At 55.4% G+C, this 21,936-nt stretch overlaps 9 protein-coding genes across 9 annotated transcripts; 2 read left to right on the plus strand and 7 right to left on the minus strand.

Moving 5' to 3' along the window:
• Window positions 1–1,154: 1,154 nt before the first annotated feature.
• On the minus strand, window positions 1,155–1,678 carry TRAVEDRAFT_84329 (uncharacterized protein; the record flags this gene model as incomplete). Its single annotated transcript, XM_008038574.1, has 3 exons — window positions 1,155–1,375; window positions 1,436–1,557; window positions 1,611–1,678. Coding segments are annotated over 3 exons (411 nt in total), but the record flags the coding sequence as incomplete, so codon positions are not given.
• A 590-nt stretch (window positions 1,679–2,268) lies between these two features.
• Window positions 2,269–2,587, minus strand: TRAVEDRAFT_77410 (uncharacterized protein; the record flags this gene model as incomplete). The annotated part of the gene is made up of 2 exons (XM_008038575.1): window positions 2,269–2,466; window positions 2,525–2,587. Coding segments are annotated over 2 exons (261 nt in total), but the record flags the coding sequence as incomplete, so codon positions are not given.
• Window positions 2,588–3,278: 691 nt separating this feature from the next.
• On the minus strand, window positions 3,279–6,083 carry TRAVEDRAFT_45690 (uncharacterized protein; the record flags this gene model as incomplete). The annotated part of the gene is made up of 6 exons (XM_008038108.1): window positions 3,279–3,422; window positions 3,479–3,533; window positions 4,196–4,892; window positions 5,641–5,740; window positions 5,803–6,000; window positions 6,060–6,083. The coding sequence occupies 6 exons, from the start codon at window positions 6,081–6,083 to the stop codon at window positions 3,279–3,281; spliced, it is 1,218 nt and encodes a 405-aa protein (XP_008036299.1).
• Window positions 6,084–9,039: 2,956 nt separating this feature from the next.
• Window positions 9,040–9,359, minus strand: TRAVEDRAFT_98847 (uncharacterized protein; the record flags this gene model as incomplete). Its single annotated transcript, XM_008038576.1, has 2 exons — window positions 9,040–9,240; window positions 9,306–9,359. Coding segments are annotated over 2 exons (255 nt in total), but the record flags the coding sequence as incomplete, so codon positions are not given.
• Window positions 9,360–12,551: 3,192 nt separating this feature from the next.
• TRAVEDRAFT_70826 (DnaJ-domain-containing protein) lies at window positions 12,552–13,770 on the minus strand (the record flags this gene model as incomplete). Its single annotated transcript, XM_008038577.1, has 2 exons — window positions 12,552–13,333; window positions 13,386–13,770. The coding sequence occupies 2 exons, from the start codon at window positions 13,768–13,770 to the stop codon at window positions 12,627–12,629; spliced, it is 1,092 nt and encodes a 363-aa protein (XP_008036768.1). The 3' UTR covers window positions 12,552–12,626.
• Window positions 13,771–14,068: 298 nt separating this feature from the next.
• TRAVEDRAFT_36116 (uncharacterized protein) lies at window positions 14,069–14,990 on the plus strand (the record flags this gene model as incomplete). Its single annotated transcript, XM_008038007.1, has 5 exons — window positions 14,069–14,199; window positions 14,253–14,292; window positions 14,350–14,565; window positions 14,631–14,692; window positions 14,759–14,990. The coding sequence occupies 5 exons, from the start codon at window positions 14,069–14,071 to the stop codon at window positions 14,988–14,990; spliced, it is 681 nt and encodes a 226-aa protein (XP_008036198.1).
• Window positions 14,991–15,321: 331 nt separating this feature from the next.
• Window positions 15,322–17,162, minus strand: TRAVEDRAFT_45694 (uncharacterized protein; the record flags this gene model as incomplete). Its single annotated transcript, XM_008038109.1, has 14 exons — window positions 15,322–15,389; window positions 15,457–15,600; window positions 15,663–15,740; window positions 15,851–15,897; window positions 15,947–16,065; window positions 16,122–16,198; window positions 16,252–16,295; window positions 16,347–16,471; window positions 16,524–16,624; window positions 16,683–16,753; window positions 16,802–16,839; window positions 16,897–16,979; window positions 17,041–17,049; window positions 17,108–17,162. The coding sequence occupies 14 exons, from the start codon at window positions 17,160–17,162 to the stop codon at window positions 15,322–15,324; spliced, it is 1,059 nt and encodes a 352-aa protein (XP_008036300.1).
• A 925-nt stretch (window positions 17,163–18,087) lies between these two features.
• On the minus strand, window positions 18,088–20,307 carry TRAVEDRAFT_120561 (SET domain-containing protein; the record flags this gene model as incomplete). The annotated part of the gene is made up of 6 exons (XM_008038578.1): window positions 18,088–18,484; window positions 18,551–18,995; window positions 19,051–19,159; window positions 19,207–19,569; window positions 20,100–20,137; window positions 20,202–20,307. The coding sequence occupies 6 exons, from the start codon at window positions 20,305–20,307 to the stop codon at window positions 18,088–18,090; spliced, it is 1,458 nt and encodes a 485-aa protein (XP_008036769.1).
• A 348-nt stretch (window positions 20,308–20,655) lies between these two features.
• Window positions 20,656–21,865, plus strand: TRAVEDRAFT_119195 (NAD-P-binding protein; the record flags this gene model as incomplete). The annotated part of the gene is made up of 8 exons (XM_008038579.1): window positions 20,656–20,730; window positions 20,791–20,814; window positions 20,874–21,075; window positions 21,133–21,255; window positions 21,310–21,360; window positions 21,412–21,534; window positions 21,593–21,676; window positions 21,735–21,865. The coding sequence occupies 8 exons, from the start codon at window positions 20,656–20,658 to the stop codon at window positions 21,863–21,865; spliced, it is 813 nt and encodes a 270-aa protein (XP_008036770.1).
• Window positions 21,866–21,936: the final 71 nt, after the last annotated feature.

Raw genomic sequence — 21,936 nt, forward strand, 5'->3', positions numbered from 1 at the left:
AAACGAACATAGGGATTATAAGGAGGTACGTGATTACGGAGCATTCGTATCGTACTCGGTGGGGCCTCATTGAGGCAGACAGTCCAGACGATCGAAACGGGACTATGCGGTAGAATCACCTTCGCCGTACGCGCCGCACAACGCGCTCTCCATCGGCATAGGCGTACATGCAAATCGAGGGCAGGCCACGAGTGTCGGTCTCCAGGTGAATGTAAGAGTGTCGGCCCAGCGTGTCCTCGTTACTAGCCGTGACGCCGTGCCTACACATGATTGGAGCATAGTCTCGTCAATACAAGCCAAATCTTGGCGGGCAGAACAGCTGCTGCATACTGGTATTTGAGATGGCTTAACATCCACTCGTCACGCACGGTGTCATGCTGGCAGTAGATACAGCCGAGCCTGTAGTGGTAGGGCAGGTCCAGGTCCCGGCGGCCTCGTATGCGCTTTTCCTCTCGCCGGACGGCTTTGGACTCGACCTCGTTGAGAGCCTTCAAGCGACACGGAACACCGCGAGAACGGCGAGACTGATCCTTGTAGTGCAACAACTACGGGAATGCGATTCCGGGGTATCACAGGTGAACTCAGTCAGTCTCTAGGTCGCTAGTAAAGCTGCGTATCGGACTCACAGCACGCAGCCAATCAAAGACTTCGACCTTGATCCCGTCGTCGCGCTCGGAGACGCATTCGACACATACCAGCCTCTTCTTTACCTTGTCAAGTTGCTTTTGTGTTGTCCGAAGGGGATCCAAGTCGCACGCCCGTACTACCGCGGAGAGATTGCGCACAACGCGGAGATCGACCTTGAGGAACTTCAATGACAGTGGTGCCCGCTGCGAGCTGGAGTAGTCATGAAGAGCATCCACGAAAGCCCCTCCTTCCCAGGACGGCAGCCATGACGCGCGAGTGCAGGGGTGCGACAGTAGCTCGGGCCACCGCAGCGGCGTCGCTCGGTCGCAGTGGGTGCAGGAGAACGCCGCGATCGCGAGGGTCAGCGGACTGCCAGCGACACCCACTAGCTCTGGGAGCACGCTTGTAAGCATTGCAATGAGGGCGATCTCTTGTTTTCGTTTCCAGTCCCTAGTCAATGCATCGAAAATGGCGTGAATGTCTTGGACCGACGAGCGAGCAATGCCCAACGAGACGATGTTCGGGTCTTCGCAGAGGGCCCGGACTTCGGGCATGAGGATGAAGTCGACCAGAAGTGGGTCCATGTCGCCATCGGCAATTCGGAGTCTGTCGGGAGGACGATGAATCGCGAGAGCTTGCGCTATCTCTTCGAATCTGGCCTGTAGGATGCCACGGTATACTTGGAAGAGACGTTTTTGTCGTATCTCATCCATGAAGGCGTATGCATCTTCCCGAATATTGGCCCATGCTACCGCATCGGTCTCGTTAACGTGTGATACGGAACGCGCGGAGAAATGACTACGCGTACCTCGATCGGTCAGCTTGGCAGGCTTGCGAACATATGGCTGTTCACGGAAAGCGTAGATGCCCAATTCACTCATATAGTTCAATTCGGCCCCCCACCCATCTTCACGGAGGCGGTCTAGGATGCTGATGGGTATTCGTCAGCGCCGCAAAGTGGAACAATGGTCAAAGAAACTGACTATGAGAACCGTTCGGAGCGAAGATTATCAAGCTCGAGCGCTCGGGCCTCCGCCTGTGCTTCCTTCCACGCATATAATCTGTTGCATGTCTGTAATTTCGCTGTGAGCTCTGGATACTGCACGCTTCATAGCGTACTTCACCTCTTCAATCAGGGCCACGGCAGCAACCTGTTCTTCTGCGAATCGCCTTCGGGCATTCTCGTCCTCTGCAGGTATCTCTGACCAAGCCTTGATTTTGGCGTCCACCTCCGGCACATGGAAGTACTCTACCTCACTGCACATAGAGAAACCCAGCGAGCGCATGAGCACATTCTCTGCGTGAGATATTTGTAATGCGGCGTTTGACGCACCAAGCGGCATTGCGGAGGAGAGCAGTGTTCATTATACGTCTGAACATTGCGTCGCATCGAACACTTCATCGTCGAAGAAACGGACATCGTCCCACTGTACCAATCTGTTATAAAGCAAGTTGCGTCAGTCATCAATGGACATCTGTGTGTTAGGATGTAGGGCTCACCGTTCATCCTTGCAACCAGAACAATACCGGACGGAGAACTCGAATATTACAGCCTGTATGTTAGGCTTCAAACAGTTCTAGCAACGCCTCAAGTTAGCACCTAGCACCGAGTGTGGTGCACGCTGCAAAGGCCACTCAACGTACATGACAACAAGCGAAAAACGTCAGGTTAGCGTACGCGGGCTCGCTCAGATACGGTGGGCAGTCGGGGAGACCCTCAACCGTCTTCCTCGCGTCCCTCCAGAACGGTGATGCGGCACGGTTCATGAGGAAGGATCGGAATGCTCGTGTGGTGCGGGCCAGATTGAGAAGGTCTCTGGGATGCATTAACGAAAATATCTGGATGTAGGCCGCTGTCTAGATATTGCTTGATGAGTACTAGTAGCTCAAAGCCCACCTCAACCAATACGTCCAAAGGCATGTAAGGCATGTCCTTGAGCCCTCCTCTGCGGCCACGGAGTCCACGACGGGCGACTGAAGAGACGAAACCGCCAGGATCCATGTGGATGTATGCGGGTCGCGCAATTCTAGAGATGGCTGTATGCGTGGTGGTGGAAGCCAAGTTGCATACGCGGGAGGCGAGCTTAAAAGGTTAAAGTAGCGCCCATTTCTCAGTCGAGGTTATTGATCGCAATGATGTCACTCTACGCGACTTCAAAGCTTCACACCCACGTGTTAACGTTACACAGTAATACCTATCAGCATGCATTTGCTATGCACGCATGCGAGGTCGGAGTGTCTGTGTATACGGCCTTTTCAGTCGTACGTTTTCGAACGTCTTCTAGTAACCTAGTTAGCTAATAGGCGTACGTACAACTTAGACAAAGATGGGGACCGGTAAACAGAATCACCCTTATACAATATTGTGCTGCACAAACCGCCTTCCATCCGAATATGCGTAGATATAAATCGGCGGCACGCGACGAGAGTCGGTATCGACGTGGGTGTAGGAGTGGTAATGCACCAACTCATTCGCGTCGACTCAGGCTGTGATTTCGTGTCTACACAGTAAGGGATATGCCGTGAGTGAGTGCCAGGCTCCATGGTCGGGCCAAAGGGACGGTGTCATGTACTCACATGTACTTGAGGTGATTCATCATCGATAGTTCAGAGTCGCAGTTGAGCCACCGGCAGTGGGTGCAGCCGAGCCTTTAGTGGTACGGCAGGTTCAGGTCGCGACGCCCCCGCAAGCGCATCTCCTCTAGACAGACGTCCTTGGAATCCTTCTTGTCGAGCAGCTCTAGACGACACGAAACACCGTTAACGTCGTGGGAGGGATCGTCGTGATGCAGAAACTTGATAAACCACATCTATCAGACCATTGTCCGCCGGGATTGTGTTCGAGACTTACAGCACGTAGCCAATCGAAGGCTTCAAACTTGCGTCCGTCTTCGCGTTTGGAGGGACTTCAGTAGAAGGGTTGCAACCCCATGGCCTATTAGGCCACCGGGGTTGTCCCTAGGACTTGACACCGAACGACTTCAATTTTGTAAAATACATCATTAAAAGTCGATAATAAATGGCACTACAGAGTATTGAACCAGCGACACAGGATAGCTCAGCCCGCAAGCCGAGCCATCTAACCACTGCACCACTGAGGCTTACTGTCTCGACTAATTTAATACATTATATCGCTTTTGTGGGTTGCGCGAAGAGGACCCGCCATTCGTGCTCCCTCCCCTCCCTCGCTGCGCTCGGGGGGTCCCCCGAACCGGGAGCACTCAGGCGGGCACACTAAAGCCTCGTTCGCGCATTTTTCACAGACCGGCTCCTCTCAGGGGAGGGAGGAAGTCCCTATATTGAGTTGCCTAACCCTAATACCTAACCCTAAGCCGAACCCTAATGTAGCACACAGGCCTAAGCCAAAGGAAAGGATGTAAGGCCTTATGGTGTAGGGGTAATAGTGGTCGGCGCCATACTAATGGTGCTGGTTCGAATCCCAATAATACCATTTTATTTAATATGTGCCAAGTCCCCCGGGGTTAACCCCGGGGTCAACTACGGGTGGCCTAATAGGCCGGGGGGTTGTAACCCCTCTACTGAACATGTTGCGCGTTTGGTGACGCACTTGACACATTGAAGCCTGCCTTTCACATCGTCTAGGCTCTCCTGCGTCGTTTGCAGGGGGTCTAGGCCATACGCTTCCATCACCGCACACAGGTTGTGCACCGTCTTTGAATCGACCTTCAGGTACTCCAGCGAGTGTGGCCGTTCGAAAGAATCAAGGTTGCGCAGCGCAGACATATAAACGTCCTTGTCGCCGTCTGTCGGCAACGCGGACAGGCGAGTGCACGGATGTGCCAGCACTCCGGGCCACCAAAGGGGCACCTTCCGTTCGCAACCGGGCCTGCAACAGGAGAACGCCGCGACCGCAAGCGTGAGCGGGTCGTGGACATCTTCCAGTTCCGGCATAGCGCTCTTGAGCATCGCGATGAGGTCCGTCTTCCGCTCGTGTCGCCACCGCTGGGCCATGCACTGGAAGATAGCACGGACGTTGTCGACCGGCCAGCGGGGAACGCCAGAATTTGAGGCAAAATCTGGGGCTTCTGCAATCTCCCGGACTTCGGGCGCGAGCGCAAAGTCGACCAGGAGCGGCTCCATGTCTGCCTCTGCAGTATGCCGCCACCCAGAAGGACGGCCGTCCGCGAGGGCCTGCGCCAGCCCTTTGAACCTGTCGATCATGACCGATCGCTGTTCCCGTTTGAGACGATCACGTCGCACGTTTTCCATGGAGGCGTGTGCGGCGTCCCGTATGTTCGCCCATGCTGCCGCGTCGTTCGCGTTAGTATAGAATGCCAAAAGAGTGATTGAATCGACATGCCCCGGTCGGTGAGCTCCGCGGCCTTCCGTGCGTATGGCCGTAGACGATATAGGGTGTCGCGAGCGTTTTGATCCATGGCGTCGATCTCGTCAGCCCACCCCTCTTCACGAAGGCGGTCCAGTATGCTGAGGAATATAGATGAGCTCCACAACCTGTAACCATAGCATGGACACTACACTGACTCGGAGAATCGTTGGGAGCGAGTGCTTTCAATGGCATCTGCCCGGGCCTGCGTCTGCGCATCTTTCCATGCGTACAATTGTGGACACGTCTATTGGTGCATCGTAAGATATAACTTTGTGCAGGTGCAGTACTACTGACCTGTTTGACGAGAACCACATGAGCAGCGATGCATTTAGCCCTATCCCGGCGGGCATCTCTATCTCCTTCGGCTATTTCCCCACAAGCCTCGAGAAAGGATATCACTTCGGGAGTGTGAAAATATTCCACCTCTCTGCGGGACAAATAAAAAGGAGCGTGGGTGAGCCGTTAAGACCTGCGAGACCGCGCAATTTCAAGAACTTGTGTAAATGACTTACTTGGCACCCTTGCCAGCGAAAATGGAGTTGAGCACATCGTCTCTGCAACCCGACCGCCTCTTTCCCCTTTCGAAAAAGCCGTCTACCATTACCGTCTCCCGGGAGAGAACCCTGTGCAAGGCGCGCGAAGTTAGCTAGGGTAAGAACACATACAAACCACAACAAACGTAACCCACAGTTTCTTCTTGCAAGCAGGACAATAACGCGCCGAGAACTCAAATATCACAGTTTGTACGTTGGGCTTTAAGCAATTCTGACATAGACCCATCGGTAAGCTCCAGGGACGACTCAAATATACGGCGCAAAGCGACTCACATGACAGTGGGGGAAGAACATCAAGTTGGCGTAAGCGGGCTCGCTCAAATACGCCGGGCAGTCGGGAAGATCCTCGACCGTTTCCCTCGCCTTCTTCCACAATGAACTTGCGGTATTGCGGCTCATCAGGAAATTCCGGAAGGCCGTCGTGGTGCGGGCTAGGTTGAGGAGGTCTCGAGGGTGCGTCCAGGAGAAGATCTACCGTATATTTCAGATAAGTTGCGGCCAACCGTGTACCAAATATGGTGGCCTCGTACCTCTACCAGAATATCCAGCGGCATGTCTTGCATACTTTGAGTCCTTCCAAGGCCACCAGGAGCGTCGCGGCGGCCTAGAACCTTGCTGGCATTACTAGGAGCGCGGGGTGGCATGCGTACCCCTGTCGCCAGAGCAGGTATAATACTTCAAGTATTACAGCGACGGTCGAGAGTGTGGTTGAGAGCGAGAGACAGCGGACTAAAGGTGGTGAGGTGTAGCAAAAGACTTGGCATTGGGTTGGCGCGCACGAGTCGTGACCGTGACGGCGCACGTAATATATCGCGCCTGTCACGCGTCAAACGCGTAGCGTCACCGTCTCGTGCCCATCTCGCGTAGTGCCGGTGCCGACTCCTGCGGTAGCGTCTGCGGGGTTCTCAGCAAGTACTTGCAGCTTTCAGGACCACCCATCCCAATGTGATTGACGTGTAATAGCTAACATACGCCCTAAACATACCATACTAGTACCACACAGCTCGGAATATCCACAACTTTTATTAGAGAGTAAGTACTAAGTATACTACTGTACCTCCAGGACCAAAGCGGCGGGTCACAGGTCACAGCGACCTCCGCTGCGCCGCTTTAGGGGGTGTGTCCCGCGTCACAGTCGCCCCCGCCGCTTCAGCGGCGGCGAGCCGACGCCGGTCACACTCCAAAAAGGCGTTTTTGGCGGCCCTGCGGGGCCCCGCGCCGCTTTGCCTACCGGGCGGTCACAGGCACCGCCGGTCGCGCCGCTTTGGACGGTCGTGTCCGGCCGGTCACACCCCAAACCCCCCGCCGCTTTGGTCCTGGAGGTACAGTACCCGGCAACGTTCACGGAATTGTTCACGAGCTTTCGTCCACAAGCGTGAAATATCCGCCGCCGACACGGTAGTTCACCCAGATTGGCAACATGAACGGCTTGTTGTCGAGATGTTCGTAAGCGTACTGGGCCACCCCGGCGACGTCGACAATCTTGTCATGTCTGCACAGGTGCGGAAACGCCGTTATCAGCACCTCGACAGGGATACAAAACAAGGACGACGCACTCCTGCAGGTGCCTCACCATGGAGGACGCACCGACGCAATTGTGCCAGCAGTAATGACATCCGAACCGCCACACAGCGCGGGCAGCCTCGGACTCCAAAGCTGAAGGACGTTCGCGGAGTCGTGTTTCCTGACGGCGCACCGAGTGTGCCTCGCTGGCTTCCAGCACGCTCCAGCGGCACGGTCGCGCGCTATTGCGGTAGTGGCGGGGGTCATTGTAGTGCTCCAGCTATAGAGAAAGAACGACGAGGGACGCTAAGATCAGCATGCTAAGATCCAGCATCGAGAATGGGTGGCATACGCACCGCGCGCATCCAATCAAACACTTGAACCTTGACTAGAATCTGCTCCTCCTGACCCCGCCGTGGCGCGTGTTGACATTTGGTGCACCACAGTCTTCCTTCGGTGCTGTCCAGCTCCTCCAGGGTAGTGCGAAGGGGATCCAGGCCAAGCGCCTCCATGATAGCCCGCAGGTTCTGCACCATGGTAGGATCGACGATCACGTCCTCCAGCGACAGCGGCCCGTCGTCACACATGGTGGACGCAGTGGCGACGTAGAGGTCTTCAGACCATGTAAGGGGCTCCGAGCGGAGACAGGGATGCGCGAGGATCTCGGGGAAGCATAGGGGCGGCATGCATTTCCGTCCTAATCCGTAAATCTCGCATGTGCGGCAGGAGAATCCTGCGATCGCCAGGGAGAGCGGGTCCTCCACGTGTGCCAGTTCCGGAATGACCGCGTGCACCTTCTCGATGAGCTCCCTTTTGAGTGTCTCCTTCCAGTCTTCCATTGCAAATTCGATAGTTGCGCTTATGTTCGCCGGGTCGGTGGCGGTGAGCTCGACGGGGCCGTTTCCAAGAGCATCCCAGATTGCTCTGTAGCCCGGCGTGAGTGCGAGGTCGATGAGCAACGGGTCTGCGTCCCATTCTGCGCGCCGTAAAACTTCAAAGGGCCCGTAGAAAATGTTGATCATGTTGTTCAAGACAGTGAAGCGACCCTGCAGGACCGTCTGCCGTTCGACCCGAAGGTGAATGGTGCGAATGTCGTCCATAAAGGTGTGTGCGTCCTCTCTGATCTTTGGCCATGCTGGACAACTTTGTGAACATCTGTATCGAGAATGCGAAGTGATACTGCAGGACGTACAGCGCGGGGTCAGCTTCGCGGCCTTGCGAGCAAAGGGTGTCTGGGACAGTTCCGTATAATCGTCTTCGTGCATCATGTCGAGCTCTTCTCCCCATCCCTCCTGCCGCAGGAAATCCAGGAGCCTGCAAGGGTCATAATTAGCTTTGCCTCGATAACAGCCCATAGCACTTACGTGTTGAAACGCTCCGTTCGCACACCATGAAGCTCGTTCGCTCTGAGTTGCACCTGTAGATCTTTCCAAGCATACAACGAGATGCATGACTCAAGCGGATTTTCAGCCTCTGACCGCATATTCGCGAGATGACTACATCGAGACTTACCTGTCGGACAGCTTCGACAGCCGCGGCCTTTTCTTCTACTAGTCTCTGCACGTCTTCCGCGCCACGTATCGCTGCTTCCCAGGCAATCCGGAATGCTTCATATTCTAGCGTGTGAATATATGTATCTTGGCTAAAACATAATCCATTTAGCACAAACGATGAGCACAGCACTGGCGAACGTTGACACCCACATATCGTCCTTGCCGATGACGAAGAAGAAGTTGAGCACCTCCGTTTCTATACCTGTGACCTGCCTCGCCATATCTACGAGGTAGTGACACTCGTCGTTGAATTTGGAAAGCCTGCAAATATTGCCCGTTTCAGCACGTCGCGCATATTTACGCTACGAAAATGAGCTATACTTGCCAACACTTCTTGCACTGGTTACAATAACGGACCGAGAACTCAAAGATGATATTCTGTATGTTGGTCGTCAAACAGCTCTGTGTAGCTCACATATCAGCGTCAGATGCGCAAGGAGGCATAGACAGGAGAGCTCACATGGCAGTACGGGAAGAACATGAGGTTCGCGTACTCTGGCTCGCTCAGATACGGCGGAAGATCGGGTAAGCCTTCCACAGTTTGCCTTGCGCTCTTCCAAAAACGAGCTGAAGAACGGCTCATGAGGAAGGCCCGGAAGGCCGGTGAGGTGCGGGCAAGATTGAGAAGGTCTCGGGGATGCAAGAAAGAGAATATCTGCAGCGTACACACCCTGATTAGCGCACATTACAAAGCTATATCGTTACAAAACTGAGCCTTACCTCTACTAGGATACTTAGAGGCATGTTGGGCATATCTCTGAGCCCTCCACGGCGACCGCGAAGGCCACGACGGACCACAACAGCGACGTCTCGACCGTCCATGGCTACTCAAGTACGCAGTCGAGTGCGTGCGTACGGAATGAGTAAGATTTGCGAGAGTTGGAAGTACTCAGGAGTCCAAAGAGAGATGAAACGGTGGCAAGTACTAGTGCGTGGAAGATAGGAAAGGAATTTGTACGCCGCGACGCACGTAATATATCGCGCCTGTCACGCGTCGAACACATCGTGTCACGGCCTCGTGACCGTTTCTGGTGCAGCACACCGGCGGAACGTCGTGCATCAAGGACACCGTGGTTTGATCAATGCTTGTAGTACTTATGCCCATATGAATACATACATATTAGTAAAAAGTCAAAGCGCTAGTTGAATATTGTATTACTCCGCCCCTCTGGATCCACAGTCATGAGTCGAACCGTCAGTACTGACTTTGACTATGTCCGGGTTCAGTGTCTGCTTCCTTTCTTCTCTTACGCTTTACTGTATAGACCTTACCGGCGTCGAGGTGTCGGATGAACGTGCCCTGCCAGACGTCTCTCGGCTGGTATGTGTCTAGGGTAGAAAAGTGAACCTTGGCGATCAATTCCCCCTTGACTGACGGATGCCTGCAAGTCATGTCACCAGTGATCAGTTCTCCTGGGCACCCGACATCCCACAGAACACAGTCGACTCACTTGGACCGCACGTGTGCGACGAGATCGTTGTATTCATACACTTTCACCCGTCCTTTCCCCTTCTTGCACTTTAGGCAGGTCCAACAGGTCCGGCAATAGGGACACGGCCTCGAGCTATCTCGCGCCGCATCTTCGAGAATCTGCGCGCGTTGTGCGGCCTCTTCCGGCAAGGTTTCCCAGCGGCATGGTTCGGTATCGAGCGCATGGTGCACGCTGATTTGGTGGTGTAACTGGGAGTGAGCAACCGAACACCATTAGCCAGATATCGGCACGGCGAAGAAAGGGAAAGAAGTGCACTGCTCGTCGCCAGTCGAACACTTCGAGTGTCGGTTCCTTGCTCGTGCTCGTGCTCTCCTCGCAGTTGGCGCATGTCATGCGCACCCCACAACTGTCAAGGTCAGCGGGCGACGCGAACTCCGGATTCAGCCCACATGCGCTCACGATCGCATTGACCATGGGTGTATACGTGAGCGAGCTGACGCGGACATGGAGCTTGTGCCACGCGAGGTGCATGTAATTGTCGACCATGTACCCTTGGACGACGCGGTCGTAGTTGTCCGCCGGGACCTCGTCCTTCCAATATTTCTTCATCCACCCACACCGGTGTTTGAACATCCCTGGGTAAGTCATGAACTTCTCGGGGCACTGTGGGTCCGCGCAATCGAACAGGCATACTGCGAGCTCCACCGGGCTCGCGGTCTGCGGAAAGGTTGGTCGGGCCTGCCTGACCATGTCGTTGAGGGCTGCCCTACGGGTATCGTACACATCCTTGACGATCTGGGGCATTTCATCGCCCAGCGTACTAAGATGTGCCGCGATGGTGAGGTCGTCCATGTCCGACATCATGGCCTCCTTGACCTCGGACACGAGCAACAGGTCTGCTGGACGCAGCCGTGCGAACGCTCGTGGGTCGTCGAGGTCATCCGCTCCCCCGCCACGAGCCCATTTCTCCTCCCACTTTGGGGATATCTTGTCGAGGAATGTCTTGATGGAGGTCTCGAGCGGGACTCGAAGTGACATGAAGTCGGCGAACTTGGTGACCTCCTTAAGAATACTGGGCCACTCTATATGCAGGTGACGGGGTCAACGCACTAAAGCATTATCATTATTGGCAAACAAACATACCGTGTTCATCGAGAGGCGTACAGTTGTCCGCGAAATGCTGCTGGGATAGCTGGTACCCCCAATCATTGAGCTTCTTCAGCTCATAACCAGCCTCGACCACACGCTTCTCGATTCTAGTCAATGGTCAGCAATCGAAACCCCCACGCATGGCAAAACAAGACGTACGCCTTCAGGCGTAAGGCCTTCAGTGCTATTTCCTTGTCTCTACACGCCTTCTCGATGTTTGCGGCCCAGAGATCGTGTTTGTAAGTGTGCTGCCAACAAATGTCAGTGTCGCTCCGCACAGTCAGACACAAATACCGACCTTGCGTCTGATGGCAGCGTCCGCAGCGCTGTCCTTCGCTAGCTTCTCCTGGCCCTCCTTGTCATTTTCCAACTGGGCCCATTTCTCGCGGAAGGCATCAACCGTGGGTGCATGGAGCACTTGATTGTGCGCCTGACAGAAAGGGATCTTCACCCCCGTGACTTGTTCTATCTCCCGGACGAGGTTGAAGTGGCGCTCGTCCAGGTCTGCCTTTATAGTCCTGCGCACCATGAGTGAACAGAGTTGCCAAGCCGATACACGAGAAGTGCGTACATTGTGGGGATGCAGCTTTGGCAATAGCGCACGCTCCACTCATGGAAGATCGTGCGCACATTGTTCTTGCCGCATTTCTGTTCAGACCAGGAAAGGAAAGTCAGGTCGTGTTCAAAGGGGAAAGAGAATACGAGGGGGGCATACGTGGCAGTAGTTCAGGTACAACAACCTGGCATACTGCATTTCGTTCATATAGGGCGGACACACGGGGAGGCCTTCTACGTTACTCAACGCTACCTTCCACGTTTGCCTCCCGCTCTGACCAGTAAGGAAGACGTTAAATCTCTTGTTTGTGCGGGAAAGATTGAGTAAATCCTGCAGTTGGAGGTGTTGGCAGATCTAAGGGGCCATTAGCGACCAGGGACACCACGGCAGGGACATTCACGATTGAAACATGTTGTCGCTGTTGGGGAAAGACTCGTACCTCTAGAATGACGTCGGGGGGCATAGCCACAATATTGGCTAATGCCTCGCTACTGCCTCTGATGCGGGGCGGGTCACTTTCTGCCAAAGTAGCAGCCAGTTGGTGAGCAAACTATTGGTATGTAGGATGACCATAGACTGACTTCGAGTAGTAGATTGAATGCTGGACTCAGCCATGATGAAGACAAGTCCAGAGCGGTAGGTGGGGGTGATATCCCTGGCCCGCTGCTGAGGATAGTCGTATTTATAGGCACATACCATGATATGAGATGTAGCTAAGGCTAGTTGAGCTACCATGCAGGTGAATGGCCGGTCGTGGGCACGGAACGCGATTGTCGCGTTAAAATTACACAAACGGCGCTCGCGACGTGCGCAAGCCAGAATGGGCCTAACATAATAACATAAGATAGCAAATGCGAGAACATACAAACTTACAAGTATCCTACAATATCCGACGAATGGAGATCATTTCGCCTTGCGTCCCTTGGCTGCCCGACCCTTGGCCGAAGACGGCTTTGACGAGGCGCCACCGTCTCCGCGTTTGGCTTTCGAGTCCATGAGCCGCTGCTGCACCCGCTCAAACTCGGCCTCGTCGATCTCAGGAGGTGGTGGGATGTCTTTCTTTGACTTCTTCTTTGGCGACGCAGAGGGTTCGTCCTCCTCTTCCTCCGCATCCTTCGCGCGTTTCTTGCCCTTCTTGCCCCCCTTTGGCGCGGGCGCCGCGTCCGTGTACTTTGCGGCAAGGTTGTCGAAGAAGCTATCCATATTCTTCCGCTTCTTCAAGATGAGAGCTTGCAAAGCTGAAGTGTCCTCCTCCTCTTCGCCGCCCGCCTGTTGTTTCCCTTTGCCCTTGCCCTTGGACTTCCGCGCGCCCGGCTTGCCGCTCCCGTAGAACTCGTCCCATACACCGAGTTCTTTGGCGAGTGTCTCTGCCTCCTTCGCCTCCTTGTCCGCTTGCTTTCTCCGAACGAGCTTTGCCTTCTCGTCCTTCGTGCTCGTTTCCCATTTGGGCAAAGAAGTGAGCTCGCCCTGCTTGATGAGGTCGGTGATGGTAATGATGAACCGGGCCTCATCTTCATGGGTCGAATGGGGAATGTGGGTCATGATGTCTTCGATCGAGCCCTCGGTCTCCGCGTATGCCTTCTTGAGGTCCGCCACCTCCTCGGCCGAACCTGCGTGCGAGGATGGGTATCAGGGTCAAACCCCAAGGTACGAATTACCCACCCTGATACTCCTTCTTCAAGTCGTCCAGCTTATCGCGCGTAACGCGGTCGTACAGCTCCTCGAAGTACGCCTCCCAGCCGTCCTCGCCCGGCCCAAAGTCCGCGCCCTCGTCCGTCTTGCCCGTGGTGTCATAGCGCGCGCGGCGCTTCGCGTCAGAGAGTACGGCGTACGCGAACCCGACCTGCTGGAACCTGAGCGACGCCTCGGCTTTGGCGTCCTCGCTCGCGCCAGAGTGCTTGTCTGGGTGGAACTTGAGCGCGAGCTTCCGGTAGGCCTTCTTGATATCGTCGGGGGACGCGTCGGACTTGACAGACAGTACGTCGTAGAGGTCGACGTCGTCTGCGTCGGGGAAGAATTGTGCAATGGGGTCCTCGCGGTCGTCCATGTCTGCGGTGGTGGTGGTGAACGAATGAGAGACGCGTCTGTCACACATCACGGGCAGCGCGTCTCCATTTAGCGCCCATACGCGTGGGACTTGCCGAGGATGTTCCGGCGTGGTTTATGGGCGCCCACCGGAATGACCGCGTACCTGGACTCGGCGATGTCGACGTCGAGAGCTGTTGCCATCGCGGGTTCGCCGACGTCTTCCCGGACGCTTTTCATATTGCGCAACATGGATCTCGTAATGTCTCCATATAACTCTCTTCTTGCCCCCAAGGATCCCACCGCTCGCTGTTGTTAACATGCACCTCACGCTCGTTTTCTCTACCTTTCTCTTGAGCTCCTTCCTCGGCTGTGCGCATGCACAAACCTTAGTAAATGGCCAGGTCTTTACGAGCGGTCTCGCTATCGTGGATGCGCCCGCGCCGAATAGGTAGGTCGTGCCGTGGTCGCCAGACTCTCCACCAAATTGAAGCCTCTCTCCAGCCCCATGCATGCTGGGTCCGTAACACAAGTAGCCATCGACGTGAGTGACTCCTCTCGTTCACCATTCATCGCGCGGAAGTTGACTTACATCTCGTAGATATCGGGAGACGGAAAGCTCGACCAGAGCGCATCCATCCCCGGCTCGGACAAGTCGACGCGCTTCGACAGCCTTGAGATCTACCTCGTCTCCTACCAGACGAAGCTCAACCTCACCGTCTCCTCTGGACCCGGTCTTCTCACCCAGGAGCAGGGCAGCACCGTGAAGCACTTCAACTACAACGTCTCGACCTGCATCCCCGCCGGGTCGTACAACGTGAGTGCGCCATGCGTCATGGCCGACGCGTGCCCCTTGGCTGATCTAGGCCCATGCCGCTCCAGCTGACGTTCTATGAGGCCTCGCACATTAACGGAACGGCCTTCTTCTCAATTACCCCGCTCCCGTGAGTGTGTGATTCACGCTTTGCGACGTCATATGTTTAATTATTACCCCGCATTAATTTTTGTAGAGTAACGGTCCAGAATGACCACCCCACAGACGCGTGCACGAACGGCACCAATACGCTTCTGGACTTCCCACAGGCGTCTTCACCTCCCCCGCAGTCCCCATGGCTTGACGGCACCTCAATTGCGACGCAGCCCCTTCCCACTGCCACCGGAAGCAACTCCGCATGCACCACCACCGCCCTAGCGCCGCTCTCCGTCCTCATATTCGCCTTCCTCTCGTTGCTGTCCCTCTAGTGCTCTCGGGTTTTTGTGTAGAGAAGGGTTGCAACGACTCGTAGATCGTGCGCTCTGGATTGCAGTACACACGGCGATTATAATTTAAATACGTAGCGGTATAGAAACGACTATCGACAACAGCACTAGTCATGTGGGAGCACCGAGCAAGTCCGTCGTATGAAATCAAAACCCTCCACCCAGGCGAACACATCCAAAACGCGGTGGTATCAGAAATGACATGTCGTGACGAGGCGTAGCAGGGAGGCATAGCAGTGGGCTCGATCGAAAAGGGTCCGAAGCCGCAGCAGGGGATCGGGGGATGGTCGCAATTGCGGTCGCTGCGGGCCTTTTACTCTATGGACACCCGCTGGCCGAGCGCCGCGCCCGAGCCGTACCCGCCGTCCTCCTTCTTCGCACCTGCCGTGCCAGGGGTAGACGATGAGTATCTTCGCCGGAAAGTCACGTCTGGAGAAAGGGCAATCACCGAATAAGCTGGAGATGTAGGGCTGGCCAACAGGTCGGTAGGACTGACCATGCAATTTGCTCTTGAGCAAACCCTTGTCGAAGTCTGCGAAACAGCGCAGCCCGATCGCGAACGTCGCGAAGAGTAGCAGGAACGCAATGATTGCTGCGGCGACAGATGTGAGCCGGGCTTTCCGGAGGGACGAGCCACAGAAGGTGGAGACGCACTGAATGTGGTGAGCGTTGCCCGTACGGTGATGTATTGGTCCCTTGACGCGGGCTCATAGAAGCGCACAAGCTTGAAGACTGGAACAAATTAACGCTGAATCCGCAGTTCGATGCTTTGCACTACTCACTGACTACGATCAATGGTCAGTATCAACTGAGGTCACCACGCAACAGTGTCAAGGACTCACAGTACGACTCAGCCGCCAACATGAGGACGAGAGAAATGGTCATGAGCCTGAAACCGAGTGAGCACGCGGCAATTGTGGTGGATCCATCAAACATACCACTTAATCTCGCGCTGGACGGCTAGCCCTGCACCGATTAGCAACACGAGCACAATCGGGATGGCCGCCACTGTGAGACCGAACTCGGCGGTGTTTCTTTGCAGCACGATGATGAGCAGCTGAAACAAGATCTGTTAAGCAAAGCTCCCGTGAAAGTCGGCAAAATTAAGCGAACCTGCATCGTGACGCCGATGAAGGCGAAGAAGTCGAACTTCAGCAAACAGATGATGACCTGATAGAACTGGTACATCGCTGGATGCAGGTATATCAGTCAAGTCAATCGAACGCTGCTTCATGCGACTCACTCTTCGCTGCGGGGTTCGCTCCAACGATATGGAAGATAGCCCAGCTAGGTTCGGTTAGATAATTCGCAGTGGTTTGATGCGAAAAAGCGACCTACCCGAATTCATGATAGAGCTCTCTCACGAAGAAGATCATGACGAGCCAGGAGACTCCAATAATGACTGGTGAAACGATGAGGAAAGGAAGGACGGTCTGCCACAAGGTCCCGGGGCCTCCGCCACCCTGTGTTGCATGCCGTGAGTAGGCGGTGCAAACCGAGAACGACGGTACGTACCACATAGTTTGTGGTCCAGTTAGCACTCGCGTCCAGAACCAAAGCCGCGCGCGTCTCGTGAACTTGAAGCGCAGCCATCACGACCAGCGCCGAATGGAACACTACAAACAGAGTCAATATGTCTGCTTGCACTCCGCGCCCATGCATGCAAACACCCACATAGGATTCCGACGAGCTGAATGACATTTCGTAGCCGAAGCGCGTCGTATGCCATGAACAACTCGAACACTCTGCGATGATGAGGACATGTAGTGGCGTTAGAAAGGGGGGGGACATACTCTGCTAGGATGAACAGGGCCAGGTAACAGGGGATAGTCTGATGGGAGACTCATGAGGGGAAGTGGATATGCAGGTTCAGGTAGCATGGACGTACCTTGTACCGCGAGAGTTCCAAATCCACATGATCAGCCACCTTTCCGAACACTATTGCGACCATGGTGATAACCACGATCGCCTCTGGAGAGGGGGTTCAGTACGGCGCCACAACGCAGACTTGGCCGGAAGCGGCGATACTGACGGAATAGCACTGCGCAAGCGAGATGAGCATTCCCGCGTGCGTGTAATACAGAACATCCCAAACGTACCAGTGCCCATGAAGGCCCTCTGGGCCCTCGTACTCAGCGCTTGAGTAACAGCCATCTCAGGAACAAGGTGTCGGCCAAGGATGCGGATCAAGAACGAGAAGCAGGAAGAGGAGGGGGTGGTGGACGTGGAGTCCTGGGGCGGACCCTAAGTCCGTGCGGTGGGAGGTGTCGTGTAGCCGGGCGTGGGGGAGGGAGAGGAGAAGAGAGGAGGAACGAGGCAGGATGCCGCTCAATGTGGACCGCGGCTGTATACGGCCGCTCTCAAAACGCCCGCAGCGTCCAACCCCATCTGTACCGCTTCATTAGGTAAGCGGCCTACCCGGCCACCCGTGGCGGTGACCTCCTCCGCGCGTCCAAGCATCGCCTCTCTCTTCGGGCCTGCGCGGAGAAACGAAGAGACATTGCAGGCTAGATAGATAGATAGATAAATTCATGGGCTTATAGTGGCGCCCAGGCCGTTTACGGCCAATGTGGTCACTACCCGATACTACACGAAGGCTACAAGCGGCGGATCTATACTAACACCTCCCGTCCGTTAAACGGAGGAGCGCGGGGTACAACCTGGCCTCTGGTGCGTCATAGATAACTATGTTCGCCCTGCCTCTTGGTCTTGGGAGGTCCAGGAATGCGCGCCGCCAGTTGCCCCGGCGGCGGCCAAAACTCCCCCCGATCCCCGGGATCGGCCGGGATCCACCAGCGCCCGGAGGTGTGCCACAGTACGAACAACGAGGCACGAGAGGGGCCGGTAGGGCGAGGAAGTGTCTGTGTAGTCGGAGTCGGGCCGCAATGGGTCCTTCGTATTGAGAGGTGAGGTTCTTGAATGTGAGGTCGGAGTGACTTGATGGGAGGGCGAAACTTGGACGGGAGAGGGTGGCGTGTGTGTAGCATGAATTATGTGCATTGCGTATGATATCTGCAGCAAGGGTACAAAAGAAAACCGGTGTACACGTAGCCAACGACCAAGCGTGCCAACCAACCGCTCAAAACTCTACCCCAGCTTGTATGCTAGCCAGGACAGCCTCAGCAACTTCCAACTCCTCCTTCCAGAGTATCCGCACGCTCTCCGACTGCCAGGGCACCCACGCGGATCCGCCTTGCGGTAGGCTGGCGGCATCCAACGCCGACACACGATCCTTCCTCGCCCGATACCGAACCGTCTCGCAGAGCCAGAGCAGCTTCTTCCTCCACGCGTCCTCGTTCACGCGCGAGATGATGTCTTTTGACCCGTTGGTGACATCCAGCCACGAGTCGATCGCCAAGCGTGTTTGCATTGTCGTTTCCCCCGAGTAGCGCTCGAGGGCGCAAATTAACCGTAGGGCCGATATTAGCCGCCATGACGGGAAGGCTGAGTTCGGCGAACTGTGGAGGGTCCAATCGCTGTGGAAGGAGTGTAGTTTAATCACTGTGGTAGTGGGAACGAGGAAAACATGTCCGAGGACATACCCCCAGTATCCGCCCTCGTCGAGCGTGGACTTGATGAGAGGTGCGACTGATCCCGTCTTCTCGATCAACTCTTCTACCAAATCCTGAACGTCGACCTCTGCAGAGTATGTGCTGGTCGCGACGGCACCGTCCGTGAGGGGGTTGACGAATCCGTATTCTGTGAACAGGAAGCGGTTCGGATGTGCGCCGTACTTGAGAAGCAGCTCTTGTCCCTCCGCAAGGCCGTAGTCGGAGGATCCCAGGAATGTGAACATGCTAGTCCTCGCCTGGGCCCGACTATCGCGCCGATGATGCTTTGGAGAGCCCCATATGTCCGAGTCGGTCACAGGGAAGATGTGGGTAAGACCTGTGCCGTGATTGGCAAAGTCCAGGATGGGACAGAGCGTGAAGTTGTCCGGATGAGACGGACTCTGTTCGAGGCGACAGAAAATGCACCTAGTATTCACTGCAAAATAGCAATGAGATCTTAAAGTGTGGGACGCGCGTAGTAGACCACAGACCATTCAGCCAAGCCCAGAGATAGTCTAAAAGCGTGTCGTTGCTGTCAAGAGCCTTCGCTGTCTTCAAAGCAGGTCTCGACGACGATGCCACTATGGCCGAGTCCTCTTTCTGCAAAGTGTTATGAGGTGCTCGTGGGCTTAGACGTACAATCTCACCATGAACTTCGCAACAGCATCCCAGTCTTTCCAGAACCGCTTGTTTAGTTTCACGATTGACTCCCAGGTACTAGGCGGGACCTGGTCGAGGAAGTAGCTCTCGCAAGGGTCTTCTTTTTTGAGCTTGCGATTTACAAGCCAAGTGAGAGGGTGGCTAGAGAAATCTCGGGGAAGCGTCGATATGTATGGTCCGAATGTCCTATCAAGAGAGTCCGCATCGCCAGATGGTTTGTGAAGCAGCAAATACAACGACACAAGCTGGGTGCCCGTGAGCCGCCCTTCCTTGATGTGAGGATAGCGTGCGAGCACTGTCTTGACGTTGATCAACGCCGTCCGCGGAATTTCGAATAACGTAGAGGAAGGCTAACGCGCAATGAGTCAACGGGTCGAAGGTGAGTCACGGTATTAGAGATGTTTCGCAACGCGCGATTTTTCGTGGGGTAGTACCGGGACAAGGCCGAAGTCCACGAGAAAGGCCTGGAGCAAGGCCAAAAAACTGAGAACGTCCTGGGGGCTGCGGGATGTGTTTCGGAACATGTTCTACGTTCCGGGTGACCGAGTGCGACCAAGATGGCCACAGTAGGCTCGTTAACCAGCACTCCAGGTCTGCGGGAAGACAGTCGTTCCTTGACCGTAGTGGCAGCGACCACATACTGTGGCGAGCCTACAAGGTCACTCAAGTACTCATGTCGGAGCTGGCAATATGCCGCACACAGCATGGTATTGATATACACACCGCTGATCACCTCTGACACTCGACCAAGCGACCAGAACGGGGAACATGAGCCTGTACGTGTTCTGCGGGACAGATTTCTCCGCCGCCGGGACGTTCTGAACGAGCTCCACCCGAGGCAAGACAAACGCGTTGCGAAACAGCTATGTTCTGTACGCACCGGGATCTCTGCCGTAGCAAACAAGCCCCTGCCCGCGTCTGCAGCTGTAAACATACAGGTTCATTCGTGACAACTCTGATTGAACGTAGTAAGCGAACGCACCTGGCACGTCCCTCGCCTCAATGTGCAAAGCATCCGTCTTCATTCCGTGCTCCTGCTTGAGCCATTTTAGGAGGCGTTCCCATCGTTCTTTCTCGAGGTCGGCCATGACATCAAATTCGCCGCTTAGCTTGTTCCCATCAACACAGGCAACACAGGCCCGGGCGCAGTACACCAACTTGACACTGAAGCTCGCCGGCGCGGACTCGGAGACACGGGGGAGACTGAGCTGGGAGAGATGCCGATGACGGTGAGAGTGCAAGATGGGTTCGCGCTGCCCACGGCGATTGATGGCAGATAGCAGCTCAGAGTCATCCGTGAACGGCTCCCCTTCATTCCGCAATTATTGCGACCCCGCGCGATTGCGCAAGGCCAGATTGCGACGCTCGCTGCGGTAAACGGTCGACGCACAAGTTTTGCTTTTACCTGCACGCCCGCCTTCACCCAACACCGCGCAATGTCTGTCTTCAACGCCTCTCGCCTCGTCGGAAAGACCGTGCTCGTCACTGGCGCGAGCGCCGGTATCGGTGCAGTGAGTGTCGCGGGAGTATGTCGAGTTTACGAGGACTGACGGCATCATCGTGTTGAACAGGCAACTGCGATCCTGTTTGCGAAGGTGTGATTTAGTGTGTCCAGAGCGAGGGGCCGAAACTGATGGATCGATGGGCCTCGTAGGGCGGCTCGAATGTGATCTTGGCTGCACGCCGAGTAGATGCCCTCAAGTCCGTCGCGGAAGCGTGCACGGCCGCGCACAAGGAGTCTGGTCTCCAGCAGGGTGGCAAGTTCGTGACTGTCCCGCTTGATGTGAGCGACAAGAAGCAGATCGCCACCTTCCTCGACAATGTCCCTGAGGAGCTCCGGAAGGTCGATATCCTCGGTATGTGGTCTGCCTTCCTGCATGTCAAGTGCATCTTTACTGAACACGCTGCTCCAGTGAACAACGCCGGCTTCGTCCTGGGTGTTGAGAAGGTCGGAGAGATCTCCGACGCCGACATCGAGGCCATGTTCTCCGTGAACGTGTTCGGTCTCATCGCTGTAACCCAACTGTTTATCAAGGGTCAGTGTCTGTCTAGCCCTCCACCTAGGCCCTTAATTTGACACCGGCTCGTAGACTTCAAGGCGCGCAAGGCGGGACACATCATCAACATCGGTTCGATCGCTGGTAAGCATCTCAACAATAGCTTCAATTATACCCAAGCTCACGTCGTTTCAGGCCGCGAGGCGTATGCTGGCGGAAGCATCTACTGTGCGACCAAGCACGCCGTGAACGCCTTCACTGGCGCACTAATGCGCGAGGTTGTCGACACCCCCATCCGTGTTACGGAGATCCAGCCCGGTGCGTCATCTTAACTCAAAAAATACCATATGATACTTACGGCTGTTTCTGGATGCAGGTATGGTCGAAACCGAGTTCTCTGTCGTCCGGTTCCGTGGCGACAAGTCCGCCGCCGACAAGGTCTACCAGGGTCTCCAGCCCCGTGAGTGACGTTGTAACCCGCACTCCATAGGTCCATTATCTGACATCATTGCATCTAGTCGTCGCGGAAGACATCGCTGAGGAGATCGTTTGGGCCGCGTCCCGCCCTCCCCACGTCAACATCGCCGAGCTCTTCGTGCTCCCCGTGAACCAGGCGAGCCCCACCATCTCGTACCGCGGCGGTAAGTAGAGGCAACCGTCGCACGCGAAACGTGTTAAATACGAATCCTGCTGTATTATACAAAACCCCTGTATAACACT

The sequence above is a fragment of the Trametes versicolor genome (genome assembly GCF_000271585.1).
Source record: "Trametes versicolor FP-101664 SS1 unplaced genomic scaffold TRAVEscaffold_4, whole genome shotgun sequence".
In the NCBI taxonomy this organism is placed as follows: Eukaryota; Fungi; Basidiomycota; class Agaricomycetes; order Polyporales; family Polyporaceae; genus Trametes; species Trametes versicolor.